Here is a 16543-nt window from a genome sequence, read left to right on the forward strand (position 1 = left end):
GATCATAAAGACTGATGCATGAGAATAAAAACTAAGCAGATTTAGAGAAAGAACCTGAAACTATTCCAAGTTCATTTATCAGTCTTGTAAAAGTAGCTTCACATAGTGGTTTTGTAAAGATATCTGCTAGTTGTTGATCTGTTGGAACAAAATGTAATTCCATTGTACCTTCCATCACATGTTCCCTTATGAAATGGTATCTAATGCTGATGTGCTTTGTCATTGAGTGTTGAACTGGATTGCCTGTCATAGCAATAGCACTTGGATTATCACAATAAATATGTATTTTAGAAAATTCTAACCCATAATCCAGTAACTGATTCTTCATCCAAAGAATCTGTGCACAACAGCTTCCTGTAGTAACATATTCTGCTTCTGCAGTTGATGTGGAAATTAATTTATGTTTCTTGCTAAACCAAGAAACCAATCAGCCTCCAAGAAATTGGCAGCTTTTACTAGTGCTTTTCCTGTCTATTTTGCATCCTGCAAAATCTACATCTGAGTAACCTATTAGCTTAAAATCTAATTCTCTAGGATACCACAATCCTAGATCAGCTGTACCCTTGAGGTACTTGAAAATTCTTTTCATAACTATTAGATGAGGTTCTCTTGGATCAGCCTGAAATCTTGCACAAAGACAGGTAGCATACATGATATCAGGTCTACTTACAGTTAAATAGAGTAAAGAGCCAATCATACCTCTGTAGTTAGTAATATCTACTGATGTACCAGTATCTTTATCTAACTTGGTTGCAGTGGCCATGGGAGTGGATGCAATTGAACAATTTTGTATTCCAAATTTCTTCAGTAAATTTCTGGTGTACTTGGATTGATTTATGAAAGTACCTTCTTCATTTTGCTTGACTTGAAGTCTCGGAAAATAGCTAAGTTCTCCCATCATACTCATTTGATATCTTGACTGCATTAGCTTTGCAAACCTTTCACAGAGTTTGGCATTTGCAGAACCAAATATGATATCATTAACATATATCTGTACCAACAGTAAGTCCTTTCCATGGTTGAGGTAGAACAATGTTTTATCAATTGTACCTCTGTGAAATCCACTTTCCAAAAGGAATTGAGCTAAAGTCTCATACCATGCTCTTGGAGCTTGCTTAAGGCCATAAAGTGCTTTGTCAAGTCTGTAGACATGATTTAGAAATTTTGAATCTACAAATCCTGGAGGTTGTTCAACATATACCTCTTCTTCCAATTCTCCATGGAGAAAAGCACTTTTCGCATCCATTTGAAAGACTTTAAACTTTTTATGAGCAGCATAAGCCAAAAAGATTCTTATGGCTTCCAATCTAGCAACTGGTGCAAATGTTTCATCATAATCAATACCCTCCTATTGAGAGTAACCTTTAGCAACCAGCCTTGCTTTGTTTCTTGTAATTATGCCATCACTGTTAGTTTTGTTTCTGAACACCCATTTTGTGCCAACAATTGATCTGTTCTTTGGTCTTGGTACTAGGGTCCAGACTTTATTTCTTTCAAATTCATTTAACTCTTCCTGCATTGCTTGCACCCAATCAGCATCTTGAAGAGTTTCTTCCACATTCTTTGGTTCAGTCTGAGATAGAAAAGAATGATAGAGACATTCATTTGATGTTGTTGTTCTATTTCTGACACCTACTTCAGGATCTCCAATTATTAAGTCAGATGTATGTGCCTTAGTCCACTTCCTAGCAGATGGAAGTTGTTCTCTAGAACTGGATCCTCCCCCATGATCCATGATGTCTCCATCAGCATTTTCTGATACTCCCCCTGTAGTTATGCTCTATGAGACTTCATAATTTGAGTTGGATCCTTTAGGATTTGAAGAATCAGAGTTTCCAGAATTATCAGAATTTGGCTCATCAGAACTTGATGAATCAGAACTTGAAGAGCCAGTGACAGGTTCTGATGCTTCTTGAGAGTCTTGAGATGTGGTAGGATCATTATCTTGCTCCCCTAGACAGGTGCATTTTCCCTTTCAGTAGTTACCACAGTTTCAATATCATCAGAACTTAACCCGTCAGAACTTACAGGATCAGAGTTTAAGTCATCAGAATTTACAGAATCAGAATTTAAATCTTCATTTTCAAATCTCAGCTGATCATGATCATTGAAATCTTCAAGTCCGGTAATCTTCTTATCATCAAAAGATACATTGATAGATTCCATGACAACCCTTGTTCTTAAATTGTAGACTCTGAAGGCTTTTGTGGAAAGTGGAAATCCAACAAAAATTCCTTCATCAACTTTTAGATCAAATTTTGACAGCTGTTCAGGATGAGTCTTAAGAACAAAACACTTACATCCAAATACATGAAAGTATTTCAGATTTGGCTTCTTTTTCTTCACCATCTCATATGGTGTTTTTCCATGTTTGTTTATGAGTGTAGCATTCTGTGTAAAACAAGCAGTCTGCACAGCTTCAGCCCAAAAGTAGGTTGGTAGCTTTGCTTCATCAAGCATAGTTCGTGCAGCTTCAATGAGAGTCATGTTCTTTCTTTCTACAACTCTATTTTGCTGTGGAGTTCCAGGTGCAGAAAATTCCTGTTTGATTCCATGCTCTTTACAGAACTCTTTCATGATTGAATTCTTGAACTCGGTGTCATTATCACTTATTATAATTTTGACAGAATCTTTGACCAATTTATCCAGCTGTCTGACATGATCAGTTAGAGTAGATGCAGTTTCATTCTTCTTGTGCAAGAAATACACCCAAGTGTATCTTGTGAACTCATCCACTATAACCATAGCATATTTCTTATTTGCAATAGACATGACATTGACTGGACCAAATAGATCAACATGCAGTAGGTGATAAGGCTCAAGAATTGAAGATTCAGTTTTTCTCTTGAATGAAGATTTTCTTTATTTTTCCTTTTGACATGAATCACAAAAGCCATCAGGAGCAAAAACTGATTTTGGCAGTCCCCTCACAAGATCTTTCCTTACAAGCTCATTTATGTTGTTGAAATTTAAATGAGAGAGTCTTTTGTGCCAATTCCAGCTTTCTTCAATTGATGCTTTACTCAACAGACAGATTGCAGAACCATCAGAACTTGTTGAAAGTCTGGCTTCATAAATGTTACCATGCATGTAACCTTTCAGAACCACTTTACCTGTGGAATTGCTTATAACTTCACAGTGTTCTTCAAAGAAATCCACATGATAACCCCTGTCACAGATTTAACTCACACTTAGCAGATTCTATTTTAAGTCCTGAGACAAGAGCTACTGTTTCAATGATGATATTCCCAAGATTGATATTGCCATATCCCAGAGTTTTTCCCATGTTTCCATCTCCATAAGAAACTCATAGGCCAGCTTTCTCCACAAAGTCTGATAGCAGGGCTTTATTTCTAGTCATATGTCCTGAACATCCACTGTCCAGAACTAGGATATTTTTCCTGTTGCCCTGCAATCACAAAGACCACTATTGATTAGTTTTAAGGACCCAGACTTGCTTGGATCCTTTGGCCTTTTTAAGTTTGTTAGCATTTGCAGCGGATTTAATTTCAGAGTTTATGCTAACATGCTGTTTATCAAAATTTATATCAGACTTTGCATCAGACTTTACACTAGAAGGAAACTTTCTTCAAAGAAGGTTTTATTTGATAATAATCATAGTACAAACTATGATATTCCTTACAAGTATAAATGGAATGCCATAAACTACCACAATGAAAACAAGGATTTTGTGGCTTAAACCTAACAGACTGACTCTTAACTCCTGATCTAGGAGGTAAAGAGTTTATATCTTTATTTTTCCTGCAAAAAGAAGCAAGATGGTTAGAGTTTCCACAGTTATAACATTTCTTTCTAGGAGCATTAGGAACATGCATATAATTATTGCTTTTATTCACACCTTCCTTTCCATTCCTATTTTTCCTAGCTTACTTTACCTTGTTGACATTTCTAATCTCTTTCAGCTTATGCTTAAGCTGCTTCTTTGTCATTAAGTCTATGTTTACTTCAGCTGGTTTATCCTGTTCTAATTTGTCAGAAGTTGACTTTTCCTTGACTTCTGTCCTAGACTCTTTCATCTTTTCAGAATCAGACTTTGCAGTTTTTGCTACAAACTTAACATGATTTACCTTTGGCTTAGCAGTCTGTTTAACAACAATTGGCTCAATTTGTTCAGTTCCTTTCTCACTTTTATCATCTCCATAACCTAAGCCCTCTTTCCAGTTTCCACTACTAAGTAAATTCCGAGTTGTTCTGCCAGAGTTAGTCCAAGTTCTGATAATCTCTCTTTCCTTTTCTAAATCAGTTTTTAGAGATTCATTCAATTTTAGCACTTCATCTCTAACATACAAAGCATCATCTCTTTCTTTCTTAGTTTGATGAAGAAAAACTAACTCCTTTTCTAAATAGTCATTTCTCTTTTTAAATGCAAGATTTTCAGATGTTAATCTTTCACATGTTAAAGTCTGATCTCTATAACTAATGAACATGGTTTTAAGATATAATCTCAACTCAGTAATATCATCAGTATGAAAATCATAAGTTGATTCAGCAGTTTCAGGACTGCTATCAGCATTTTCCATCAAGGCATAGTTCACCTCATATTCAGAATCTGAAGTATCTGTCCGGCTTTTCTTCTTTGTGACAAGTGTCTTGCCTTTATCACTTTTTCCTTTCTTGCAGTCAGGAGATATGTGGCCTCTTTCACCACAATTGTAGCATTTGACATTTGAGTTGTCTCCTCTGTCAGACTTTCCTTTACCTTCAAACTTTCTGAATCCTTTCTTATCAGAACTTCCACTTTTCCTGAAAAACTTCTTGCCTTTTCTGAATTTCCTATAGGCTATCTTTGTGATACCCTTTACCATAAAAGCACACAATTCCATCATCTCTTCATCAATATCCATTTCAGGTAAACTTTCAGTTTCTGAATCATCATCATCGAAATATGATGACTCTGAATCAGACTTTATGATGAGAGCCTTTCCTTTGCCCCTCTTTGAAGCAACAACTTTAGGAGATTCCTCCTCTGTTTTAAGAGCAACTGTCCTTGACTTTCTTCCATGCCTCTTGCTCCTTTGATCCATCTCAAGTTCATAAGTCTTGAGCATACCATAAATTTCATCAAAAGTAGTTTCAGTAAGGTCATAGTTCTCTCTTATGGTAGTAGACTTCAAATCCCAATTTTCAGGAAGAGCTTAAAAGAATTTTAGATTTGAATCTTCAAGATCATATTCCTTGTCCACCAGTGACAGATCATTCAAGAGTTTGACAAACCTGTCATATAAATCAGTTAATGACTCATCAGCTTTTGAGTCAAAGTGCTCATACTCTTGAGTGAGTATAGTCCTCCTGTTTTTTTTATTGCATCAGTTCCCTGACATCTTGTCTCCAAAACATCCCACATGACATTATCAATGACACTATGCAGCAAATCCCTTACCCTTGCATCCTTGGCAATAGATGAGATGTATTCAGCTGTTTAACCACCTTTCTCCTTTGGTATGAACTTTGCTGGTTGATCTGCAACTGCAATATAGAGCTTGGTAGGCTTATATGGTCCTTCATTAATCCTATCAAGGTATTCTGGATCTGTAGCTTCCAGAAACATAGTCATCTTCACTTTCCATATGGGATACTTAGAAGGTCTCAGTATGGGAACCCTAATAGTCTCATATCGATTGTGGGTTTGGGTGTTTTGAGTTTCTTGAGTTTTGGTGGGCTTGGTTGGGGTTTGTGTTTCTTCAGAAATGATTGTTTGGATCTTTACTGTATGTGTGTTAACAGAAAAGCTCTGATACCACTTGTTAGGTCACACAACACTGTAGAAGTGGTTGAATACAGTGTTTTTACAATCAAATCGATTTAACACAAGTATGTAACAAAGATCAAGTATATTGAATAAATTTTGTTACAATAAGAACTGTTGTTCTCTTTCAGTGATGAACAAATATCACTAGGAGCTGCTAGGTTACAATGTATAATCTTCTCGATAATGATAATACATATAGTGTAAACCCTAAGTCTGTGTTTATATTGTACACAGTTACAAGATAATTTCTAATTGATATGAAATACAATTATGTCTCCTAAAATATATCAATCAGATATCTTCTACAAGTCTTCCAGTTTTCTAACTCTTTCCATGCATATCTACTTTTGTTTTAGTCTCGATCTTCTCCTGTAAATCAGCTTCATTCCTTAACTGAAAAGTCTTCCCGCACTTAAGTTCTGATATGACCTTAAGTTGTGATATTAAGTTCCGACTTCCAGTAAGTTCTGATTTCAGTAAGTCCTGATTTGTCTTGTTGGTAAGTTCTGAAAACTAAATACAAATCATATTAGACATGACATCTCAAATATATCTAACAAAAAATATCGAGAATAAAAATTTTGAAAATTAGAAAATTGCGATAAAATTTTGTAAGAATTTATTTTTGTCTCTTCCTGCAGATTTTGATTTGTATGTCAATTAACAAGATTCTATACCAAGGTTCTAAAATATCGTAGAAGGGGACTTGAAACTCAAAATATTTCAATTTTAAACAAGTTCTTAATTTAACCGCGAAATCGAAATAACAAAGCAAGTTTTATTAATATATGTTGTATTATTATAAAACTTAAGATTTGCTACACTCTGATCAATTAGGATTATGTACAATAAATCGCTAGTATAACATATAAATACAAGCTAAATAAATAAATTTGACTTTCAATGGAGCTCTCGTATTTAACATATATTTATGGCTAAACACAACCATATGTTGAAATGCTTCACAATGTTGCAGCCAAGTTGAAGAGACGCCATGTGCTATATTTAGATACTTTCGACCTAAGAAACCCAGAAGACGACACGAATCATGACTTGGTTCTGGGAGGCGACATGTGTAGTTCAACGCCTCGGACTTAGTTTCCTTATGTCAGTGGAAGCGACGTGTGTTAGAGTTCGAGACGACAAACAATTTAAAGTGTTTCGTAGGTAGTATTATTTATTTTTCCATGTTGAGCTATATTATTTTGAGCTATATTATTTCTATTACATATTACGTTAAATTAAGTTTTAGAAAATTGTATGAATGTCAAGATATAATTAATTTAATGATTGAGATCTTAATATGTCACTATTATATTTAGTAATAGTTGTGACTAGTGTTTTGTCCCATTTTGAGATTTCTGTTTTTTTTTATAATATTTTTGAAGATTCAACTGTACGGATGTTAAAATATATTAAATTTAATGATATTTTAAATTTTCAAAAAATTTAATGATATATATGAATTAATTTAATTTTTAAATTATTTTTTAAACGAGCTCTCAAATTTCAAGTTCGAATCAAGTCAAATTCACAAATTTTGTGTCGAGCTTAATCAAATTTTGGAATATATTTGGCTCGCTCGATTAACTTAAACAAGCCAATAATTTTGTCCAAACTTAATTTATCTAAATTAAATGAGCCTAGAAGAATCCACTTAAAACGAACCGTGCTCGAATTATATACATGGGTGCTCATTTAGTCGACTCCAGGGATATTTGAGTAAATAAAAAAAAAGTACATGGAAGTGATCTGGCCATGGATAGCATTATCCATATTCATTCATTTAAAATCCAAACAAGGCCTTTCTTTGCGCATTCCTGAAATTTGAAATGGCTTCTATATCTCTGCACCTGCTTCCACTTGGTAATTTCATTCTTTGATGCCTTCTATTATGATTAGTTCTCAACACCATGAATTATATAATATGCTTTTTTATTCTAATATTCCACTTTTCTTGAATCAGTAATATTAAGTTGAAATTCTTCTACTCACGTTAATTGTTGGTTTTTTATGTTTCACTTTAATTATTTTTTTTAGGCAATGTTGTAATCATATCATGTTATGAGCCACATTAACTCTGTTGTACACCTCTATTGCTTTGTTTGTATGCCTGTTAGATTACGACCTTTTCTAAAATCTTAAGGAGTTAGATCATTTTAAGTTTAGGGGATTAAGTTTGGATACTCTCTTGAATTGCTAACATTCGGTAGATCAGCGAATAGGGATTATGATGTAAATTTAGTATGTATAAATCAATCACAATGAGATTATGTATACAAACGTGTCATTATTCAATCAAAAAAGAAGAAAAGTTAGATAGAAATAACACAATTAACAAGAATCTAATGTAGTGTATATGAGACTTATGAAGGAAATTAGATCACTGCTTTCTACAGATGTTCGGCTAAAATCGTGGGGTTTTGTATGATTGATTTTAAAATTGAATTTATTTACTATTGATAGTGGCAATTTAAGTACATTATTTTTACTTAGATGTGGATCTGTAGCTGTTGTAGAACATAAGTACATTGTACAGGTTCTAGTGTCTTGAAATATAACACTGACGAGTTTTATTATTTAGGTGATACAAAAGTGTATTTGATCTTGTAGCTCAATTCGTAATATTACAGCCGCCTTTTGAAAATAGACAAATAACTAAAGAAGAAATAAGTTTTGAGTGATAGCTATATTTTTTTTTCCAGTAACACTGGATTCTTTCTACCAGATTAGCTGTTTAACTTGGAGAATGTAAATCTGTGGCAGGTTATATAGTTTTACTATATCTAAGAATTGTGTTCCTAAAACCGTCGTTTACCACTTGTGTAGGATCTATGTGTTCTAAACAATTTTCTGCCTGTCATCAAATTGCTAGAGGCAAACTACAATGCATGAATATGCGGTGCTTGAGTTCAGAACTAGAAAGAAAACCTTCACAGGAAACTGATGTTGAATATGAGGTGTCAGTGGTGACACGTCGGAGTATGATTGGTTTAGCTTTGGGGGTTTCTAGCAATTTATTGTACTCATCTAATGCCAAGTCAGCAGGTTTGCCCCCAGAGGATAAACCAATGTTATGTGATGAAGAGTGTCAAAAAGAGCTTGAAAATGTATGGTGAGGTTAATTAGCTCTCTCGAATTTATTATTTTCTGTTCAGACAATTCTCATGGATACCTGTTGTTTTGACCTCTATTATGAAATATGATTTAAAAACATCTGATGACATGAATTTATAACAAAATGCATAATATAGTCGTGTTTCTCGACGAAGTATATGTGTCTAAAGTAATGCTCTAGCTTCTAAACCTGAGTGAATGTCGCTGTCATGTCTGTTCACCTAGCGCTTTAAAGACTAGTTAACACCAAAGCAGATGTCCTCACTCTGTGTCAAAGACCAAATTACATACAATATTGAGCAATCACTAGAATTCCATTTTTCATTAAATTTGAATATGCCTTGTTGCAATAACTTATGCTGTTGATTGGTCACCGCATTTTTTATTTATATACAACGGTTTTCTTGACTTGCAATTGAGTATGCTGATTCCAAAATGGTTTAATATTCTTCATATTCCTGCTTGGTCCCCCGGCACGGTGGAGGTTCCATAGCGTTTTCATCTAAAAGCCTTCATGTACACAGTGTCCAGTGGGTACGTATTGACCTCTGTAGATGACACAGTTACAATATATTAAGAAAACTTGTATTATTTTGAAGGCACCCATGATAACCACAGAGTCAGGCTTGCAGTATAAAGATATAAAAGTTGGTGCAGGCCCTAGTCCCCCTGTTGGATTTCAGGTATGTTATCTAATAGTATAATAATTAAGACATGGATGAGTAAAAACTTTAAGAAGTTGCTTGGTTCAGTAAAGACTTTAAAATAAATAATGAGATTGAAAAAAATAACTTTTGTTACATATCTTGTTGCAGTAGCAGCGCAGTACTTAACTACGATACTCGCATATCATGATATGTCATATATGCATCAATAAACTAAACATAGTCAGTATGAACTTATTGTGATTCAATTCCTGACATCAAGATAAAAAGTACCTACTGCCAATCATCGGCAGTTCTGGTGGAGATGGTAATGTTGTAGTAGCCTGTTAACAAAGATAATGCATAAAGAAAAAGCTGATGATAAAGTTAGATTAAGGTAACCAAATCATGTAGTTTTAACTAGTCCAAGTATTGATTTCAGATATTATGTCTAGGTTTATAACATAATGCATCACTGCAGGTGGCTGCAAATTGTGTTGCAATGGTTCCATCAGGACAGATATTTGATAGGTAAACTGCTTTGCGAGTGCTTGCGCCACAATGTGTTCACCGATCCAAAGCATACAACTTAAATAAATAACTGATGGAATGGTTTACTTGATGTTTCCTTTTACTTACAGTTCATTGGAGAAAGGTCAACTTTATATCTTCCGCATAGGATCTGGTCAGGTAATGTCAGACTATAGGTTCTGTTCATTTGTCATGAATAAGAGGGTTTTGGGTCCTAACTGATCCTATTTCTAAATAAATTACATTTTCTAGTGGACCTCTAGTTGGTCAATTGAGGTACTGCGACATCATGAACGCAAGTAAAATACTTCAGTTCGAGTTTCTTTAAATTTGGTTCTGAGCCTATATGTTTTAAGAAAATGTGGGGTTGATTAGTATTACATCTCGGTGTACTACTACTACTAATGCTACTGACTAAAACAGGTGATCAAGGGTTTGGATGAAGGTATATTGAGCATGAAAGTTGGGGGAAAGCGCCGACTATATATTCCCGGATCTGTAAGTTATTTACCTTAAAATAAAGTATTTTGAACTCTTTGTACAGTATTTTGTGATACAATGATTGGCAGACTGTCTCCTGCATCCTTGTGAAACTAGAGTACTTTAGGAAGCAGTTAACTTGCGAGTGAGCTCACCTGACCCCATGCTTATGCCTCCCTCAGCTCCTATATACAAGCCTGTTAATCCCAAATCTGAAAAAAATGTCTTGATCAACATTTATTTACATTGATATTGTAGAGGAATTATAGAATGCTTTAGTAATTATAGCATCTAATGTAAGATTCTATGAAACATTAAATTTTAATTGTAATTCATGAAGATGCCTTTGGAATAGGTGATGCTTATTTTAGTCCTAAATTCATTAGTTACATTCCAATTATAGAGCACAGTCTTCCTTCCCGATACAGAAGTTAAAGATGAGCATAAAACTAGGGAAATGTTTTTGCTTCAATATATTCTCCAACCACATTTCTGATACTCGGATATTTGATAAAGTTCTTTTTTAATTTTATAGTTGGCATTTCCTAAAGGTCTGACTTCTGCTCCGGGAAGGCCAAGAGTGGCTCCTAATAGCCCAGTCATTTTCGATGTAAGCTTGGAGTACATTCCAGGTCTTGAAATTGATGATGAGTGACCATCTTTGTTAATATGTTTTCCCGCCAATTCCCTGTATACAATCACGAGAGCTCAGATAGATACGTATATGGTGTATGTGATTGCTATATCAACAACACTTGGCTATTCATTTTTACATAATCATTGAAAAAAATAATATATCTTCCAGGTTTTATATTTGTCATTTTACATCAGCGATTGCCGTTTGTTTCTTTTCCTGTATATGCATTATCGCCGTTTGTTTCTTTTCCCGTATACATTATTATTATCCAATATTCTATCAGAGAGATTGACATTTTGTTTCCCTCTTTATTGGCAATTGATAGTATTAAAAAACAGTATAGATATTTATCCATATTCTAATTTCAATTTTTTTGCATCAAACAAATGCAGGGAACCCGAAAACTGGAAAATCATTTCTATTTCGTGTCTGCGCAGATCATTTAAAAACTTACTGTCAAGTGTGATTCAAATAAGCATACGTGCTTATTACAAAACTAGGTAAAAATACCGCGCTTCGCGCGGTTCGAGAAAATTATTAACACAAATGTTTTTTATTAAATTAAAATAATCATCTTTAAGTATTCGATTTGATGCTTAATAAAACTATTTCACATGTTATATTGAATGCAGATTTGTATTTGTATTGTAGCAAACTTTTATATTGTATGCTTCGTAGCAAGCCTTTCAATAGTCAAATAAAACTATCTCATATTATATTGCTAAGTGCTAACCAACATGTTAATAGACTTGATTTACAAAATGACATCATGTTATTTTAGTAGATATTTACATTACATCAACCCTTTTTCCCTGCAATAAAAAGACTATTACATTTTACTATGAAAGTTAAGCATAATGTTGCATTCACTGCAATCAGTATATGGAAGTCTAAAATTTAACAAAAAAAAGAGATCAATTATGTCTTGAATAGCTTTATTCTTATCTAAATTTATTGCCTTTGTACAAGTTTGTAATTCCTACTCTTGCTCCATTAAATGTATTTTCAATTAAAAAAAATTGTATGCTCCAAAAATTAGTGATATTATTATTAAATACATTCATTCACATTTTCATCTCAACAGTTGTGATAAACTCGTTTATTAAAGGATGAGGTTTCAAATTTTCACAATGAGCTTTGTCTAGTAGATGTCCTAAAATTTCTTGATCCAGATGGGTCGAATTGCACCCCTCTAGGTATTCTTAACCACCCACTGCCTGTCACCTGAATACATAGTAACAAACACCTAATTTTTACTACCTGTTCAAAGTGTTACAACGACTAAAAGCCAAACCAGCAACTTAAAGGCTCACCGCTAAAATGACAATATTATGTTATATTTAGCTAATATATATATTTACACACAAATTATCTCATACAAAAGGTTCATGAGCAACTTAAAGGCTCACCGCTAAAATGACAATATTATGTTATATTTAGCTAATACATATATTTATACACACAAATTATCTCATACAAAAGGTTCATGTAAATATAAAACGTTCTTGACATACTAAATTAGATTCAGGGAAATGTACGAGTATTCATAAATCAGTATGGTTGACAATACATTTGCAATTTGGGCATGCCTAGGTAAGATTGATATTCCAATGGAATTTTTCTAGATCATATGCACCAGCAGCACTTTCAATACCATCCACCAGGCACGACAATAAACGGAGAAGCAAATATTACTTGTACTGTACTACAACAAAACATAATATGAATGAAACCATGTACCCATTTTTCATTACCAAAAATAAATCAAACAATGTTATTCTGTAGTTCTAACTCTGTGTATTTGTGCTTTGGTTAAAAGTTGGGTACTTAATCCTTCGACGCTTCAGAGGGAAAAATGCTAACCTAGCCATAAAATACAAGGTATTCCCAAGTTATAGAAAATCTAGTTTGTTAGATTACTTACAAATACTTATCTTGCCTTGTAGCAAATTAATCGAATAACTTCTCTTTTGTTACCTAAGTACTGGTCTCTTACAAGAGGGCTTTTTCGGATCAATTCAGTTAATGGTCTTTCAGGATCCCTATACCAAAAGTAGTATCATATCTCTCAAGTCATGTTTCTTTTAAACTACCCCATATATCTAGAGAAATTAATTTGTGCACAATATCACAGAGACAACTCAAATGCGATAAATCTACCAAATCAATATTTTCAAGCAGAACATTAAATCCAGAAAACTGTAACAGGTCTACAATAGGGGAACTACGAATTTGCACAACTGATGCAGAAAAGAGTAACATACCAGACATTTGGCAATTGGACAGAGGTAGTTGTGGTTCATTTAGAAACCGTATATAGGTGGTCGTGGTTGATTTAAATCCTAGCTTCTTAAACTCAAAGCAACAAAGAAGCTCTTTAAATGTAGTTGTAAAATTTATTTTAATAAACTTTCATTCGAAGATACACAATCACACAATCAAAGTTAGTGCTAAGAAACATAAAATGCTAGCAGTTGTAATATTTATATATATAAATATTATACTTCCAATGTCATCAAAATTGAATCTTTACTATCAGTATGTGTATATATTACTCAGACTTGCAATATCACTAAGATAACCATATATAATATGAAAAATGATATAAGTCTACGTAATCAAGATTAAGAAGCACACTGTGAGAACCACAAAGGCCATGTTTTAAGTCTTAAAACTAACAAAAGGGCATCCACGGTTCAGTGGAATTGATGCAGTAATGGGGATTAAACCAGACAATGGAAACTGGTTAAAAATGTGCTATAAAGATCTTGGCTTTATAAGTTCAATAAGCTGAAGAACCTGTTTTTAATTTTTCGTATCATTCACCTTCATCTTATCAAAGTCTCAGTTCCTAGATACACTTTCTACCATTATAATTTAATAGGAAGAATAGTAACTCAACCCAAATTTGCAGATAATTATCCAATAATTTTAATTTTTAATTAAACACTTAATCAGAATCCCACACTTTAAAATGCAAAAACTCATCGGGAGATTTCACTTCAATCCTGAAACACAAACAATGATAATAGAATAAAAGGGTCTCGTCAAGATCTTCACTTTTTAAGAAGAATGAAAAAAAATATGCTCAGTACTATATACTAAGGACTTACAAGTAATCCATGAGTCAAACAAAGTAACCCGGAGAATTGATCATTGCATCCCTGCAAAGAATCCAAAATCCCTAACAATATAAAAGAAGACATAAATAAAATTAAATCAATACATATATAGCTTCACTTGAATGTGTGTATTATATACACACAGCTGCAGAAAATTAAAATTGAGCAGGACCAAACCTGGTTAATTCACCCCAATTTTGTTATTCACTTAGCGTAGTCATTAGGGGCATAATTATATCCACATCTATATATACTCATGGTGCTTTAAGCGGGTTTAGCAGATGAAAAGGTTGGTTCTTTGAGCGGAATTGGCATATGAAAAGGTTGTAACTTATAGGTATCGGAAGAGTGAAAACCCTAAATTGATGATTTTTTATTTGTACAAAAAATAGCCCAAAATTCAGATTGGGTAGGAAGTGAGAAAATAGGCGAGGAGGAAGCTAAGAACTGACACGTCACGCACGCGAGATTCTGCTTTATATAGATATATAGATTATAAATACAAGCACAAAACATGCAAATATATGACACTCTAACAAAATAATAAATATAACATTTTTTTTAAATTGGTAACCAAAATATCAAATTTGAGAAATGCGGTCAAAAATACTGACGAAATATACTTTCTCAGATAGAATATTTTAAATACGTCATCTCAAACTGAATATTTAACATTATTTTTTTATTTTTTTAAAATTATAATACGATTTCTCATATTGGTGGGGTATATACCAGAATACCCAATCTTTTTAACAGCATTTCTTAAATTTGGTATTTGGGTCTTTAATTTCAAAATATATAGTATTTTTGGCCATCATTCTATTTATTAAAATGACAAAAAAAACACATTTTTGGGACTAAGTGGCAAGAATACATATTTTCTTTTAATATTCTTTTAATATTTTGGCCATTTTTATTGATCAAATACCCATTCTCAGACCGGGTATTTAAGCTAAATTTTTTCGAAAAAAGCATTTTTACACAAAAAAAATAAGAATATAATTTTTTTTGAAATATCCAGTTTGAGAGAGAATGGATATTTGATTAGTAAACATGGCCAAAATATTAAAAAAATAGGTAATCGCTTAGTCTGAAAAAGGTGTTATTTTTGCCATTTTAATAAATACAAGCACATAACATACAAATACAATATATTACTTATTCTTTAAAAAAAATATTACAAGAAGAGGAGAGGAGTATTATTATTGTTATCCTAGAATCCAAAATAAAACGCAACGGCAGCACCAAGCGCGTAGACCCCAACCGCGGCCTTAACCAAAGCCTTACCCCTCCCCACGACAACCCCAACACCCAGAATTCCAGCAATACCCACCGGAAGTCTGACCATAACAGCCTTCTGAGTACCGGAAACGATAGCGTTCCCATACAACTCAACTGCAAAATGTGTGAACTCATCCTCTCCTAGAGTTATGTGTTGTTGTTCGGGGTTGATGGATTTGAATGCCTGATCGACCTGAGAGCGCGTGGGGGGAGATGGGACCCATTTTAGGACAAGAGGGTAGTTGATGAGAGTGAGAGAAGCGTGGATTTGGTCGGAAGCGGAGAGGAGTTGGTAGGGTTTGATGCCTGGGAAAGCGTGTTGGGCGAGAGAGAGCGTGGTTTGGTAAACTGAGTTGACAACCGAGTTGAAGTCGGAGGAGGTTCGGAGGGTTTCACTCACTCGTGCCTGTGATGATGCTGAGTTACCCATACTTGGAATTTCGATACACACTACTGTAATGTCCTTTCCTTTTCTTATTTTGATGGCTCTGCTTCTTGCCATTCTCCAGATTAAAAGCCTTATTTTTTGTTATCATTAAATCTTTAAATAAGTCATTTTTATTTTAAATAAATAAGTATTTTATGAATGCTTATACGTTATATAAATTATTAAGTTGAACGTCATTACTAATATCTCACGCTCTTATAAATTAAACTTATAAGTCTGATCGATAATCTATTACGGGTTATAAATAATAAACTAACTTATAAAATTTACCAACATATCTGGCCGAAATGATACATATATAAATATAATGTTTATGTTTATGCATCAGAATTATTCGTATCTTAACTGTTTCTCCAACCAGATTGAGATAAATAGCTATATACCCACCGTAAATAACTCAAATATTCCCGTTTTATTTTTAAAAACCATTTAGTAAACAATAAACATCACTATCTCCTTGCTTTTTTGCGCTCTCTGCTGGGAGAGTGAACGTTAATATACTGAGAGGTTTTT

General features: G+C 33.6%; 2 protein-coding genes and 1 long non-coding RNA gene across 5 annotated transcripts; 1 reads left to right on the forward strand and 2 right to left on the reverse strand.

The window, feature by feature from the left end:
• Positions 1-7482: 7482 nt before the first annotated feature.
• On the forward strand, positions 7483-11820 carry LOC141677782 (peptidyl-prolyl cis-trans isomerase FKBP16-3, chloroplastic). 3 transcript variants are annotated; one of them, XM_074483847.1, is made up of 7 exons: positions 7483-7636; positions 8600-8880; positions 9487-9570; positions 10013-10062; positions 10173-10221; positions 10486-10560; positions 11572-11820. In XM_074483847.1, the coding sequence occupies exons 1-7, from the start codon at positions 7603-7605 to the stop codon at positions 11623-11625; spliced, it is 627 nt and encodes a 208-aa protein (XP_074339948.1). In that variant the 5' UTR covers positions 7483-7602; the 3' UTR covers positions 11626-11820. The 3 variants fall into 3 exon arrangements, with proteins under 3 accessions (XP_074339948.1, XP_074339947.1, XP_074339949.1); XM_074483846.1 differs by lacking the exon at positions 11572-11820 and adding an exon at positions 11078-11367; XM_074483848.1 differs by lacking the exons at positions 9487-9570; positions 11572-11820 and adding an exon at positions 11078-11367.
• Positions 11821-11953: 133 nt separating this feature from the next.
• Positions 11954-14770, reverse strand: LOC141677783 (uncharacterized). The gene is made up of 3 exons (XR_012557527.1): positions 14479-14770; positions 14293-14363; positions 11954-14187 (listed from the first exon to the last, which is right to left on the reverse strand). It is a non-coding gene; the product is annotated as an uncharacterized LOC141677783 (long non-coding RNA).
• A 551-nt stretch (positions 14771-15321) lies between these two features.
• On the reverse strand, positions 15322-16102 carry LOC141677846 (uncharacterized). Its single transcript, XM_074483919.1, has one exon. It carries the CDS (start codon positions 16082-16084, stop codon positions 15515-15517), a length of 570 nt encoding a protein of 189 aa, XP_074340020.1. The 5' UTR covers positions 16085-16102; the 3' UTR covers positions 15322-15514.
• Between the last annotated feature and the right edge of the window lie 441 nt (positions 16103-16543).

This window comes from Apium graveolens, chromosome 8 (assembly GCF_009905375.1).
Source record: "Apium graveolens cultivar Ventura chromosome 8, ASM990537v1, whole genome shotgun sequence".
Taxonomy (NCBI): Eukaryota; Viridiplantae; Streptophyta; class Magnoliopsida; order Apiales; family Apiaceae; genus Apium; species Apium graveolens.

Excerpts from the sequence above, each read along its gene's own strand:
- LOC141677782 (XM_074483846.1), top strand. The coding sequence starts at position 7,603 with ATGGCTTCTATATCTCTGCACCTGCTTCCACTTG. Across the intron at positions 8,881-9,486 it reads GTCAAAAAGAGCTTGAAAAT|GCACCCATGATAACCACAGA; the intron begins GTATGGTGAGGT and ends ATTATTTTGAAG. Across the intron at positions 10,561-11,077 it reads GACTATATATTCCCGGATCT|TTGGCATTTCCTAAAGGTCT; the intron begins GTAAGTTATTTA and ends TTAATTTTATAG.
- LOC141677846 (XM_074483919.1), bottom strand. The coding sequence starts at position 16,084 with ATGGCAAGAAGCAGAGCCATCAAAATAAGAAAAGGAAAGGACATTACA.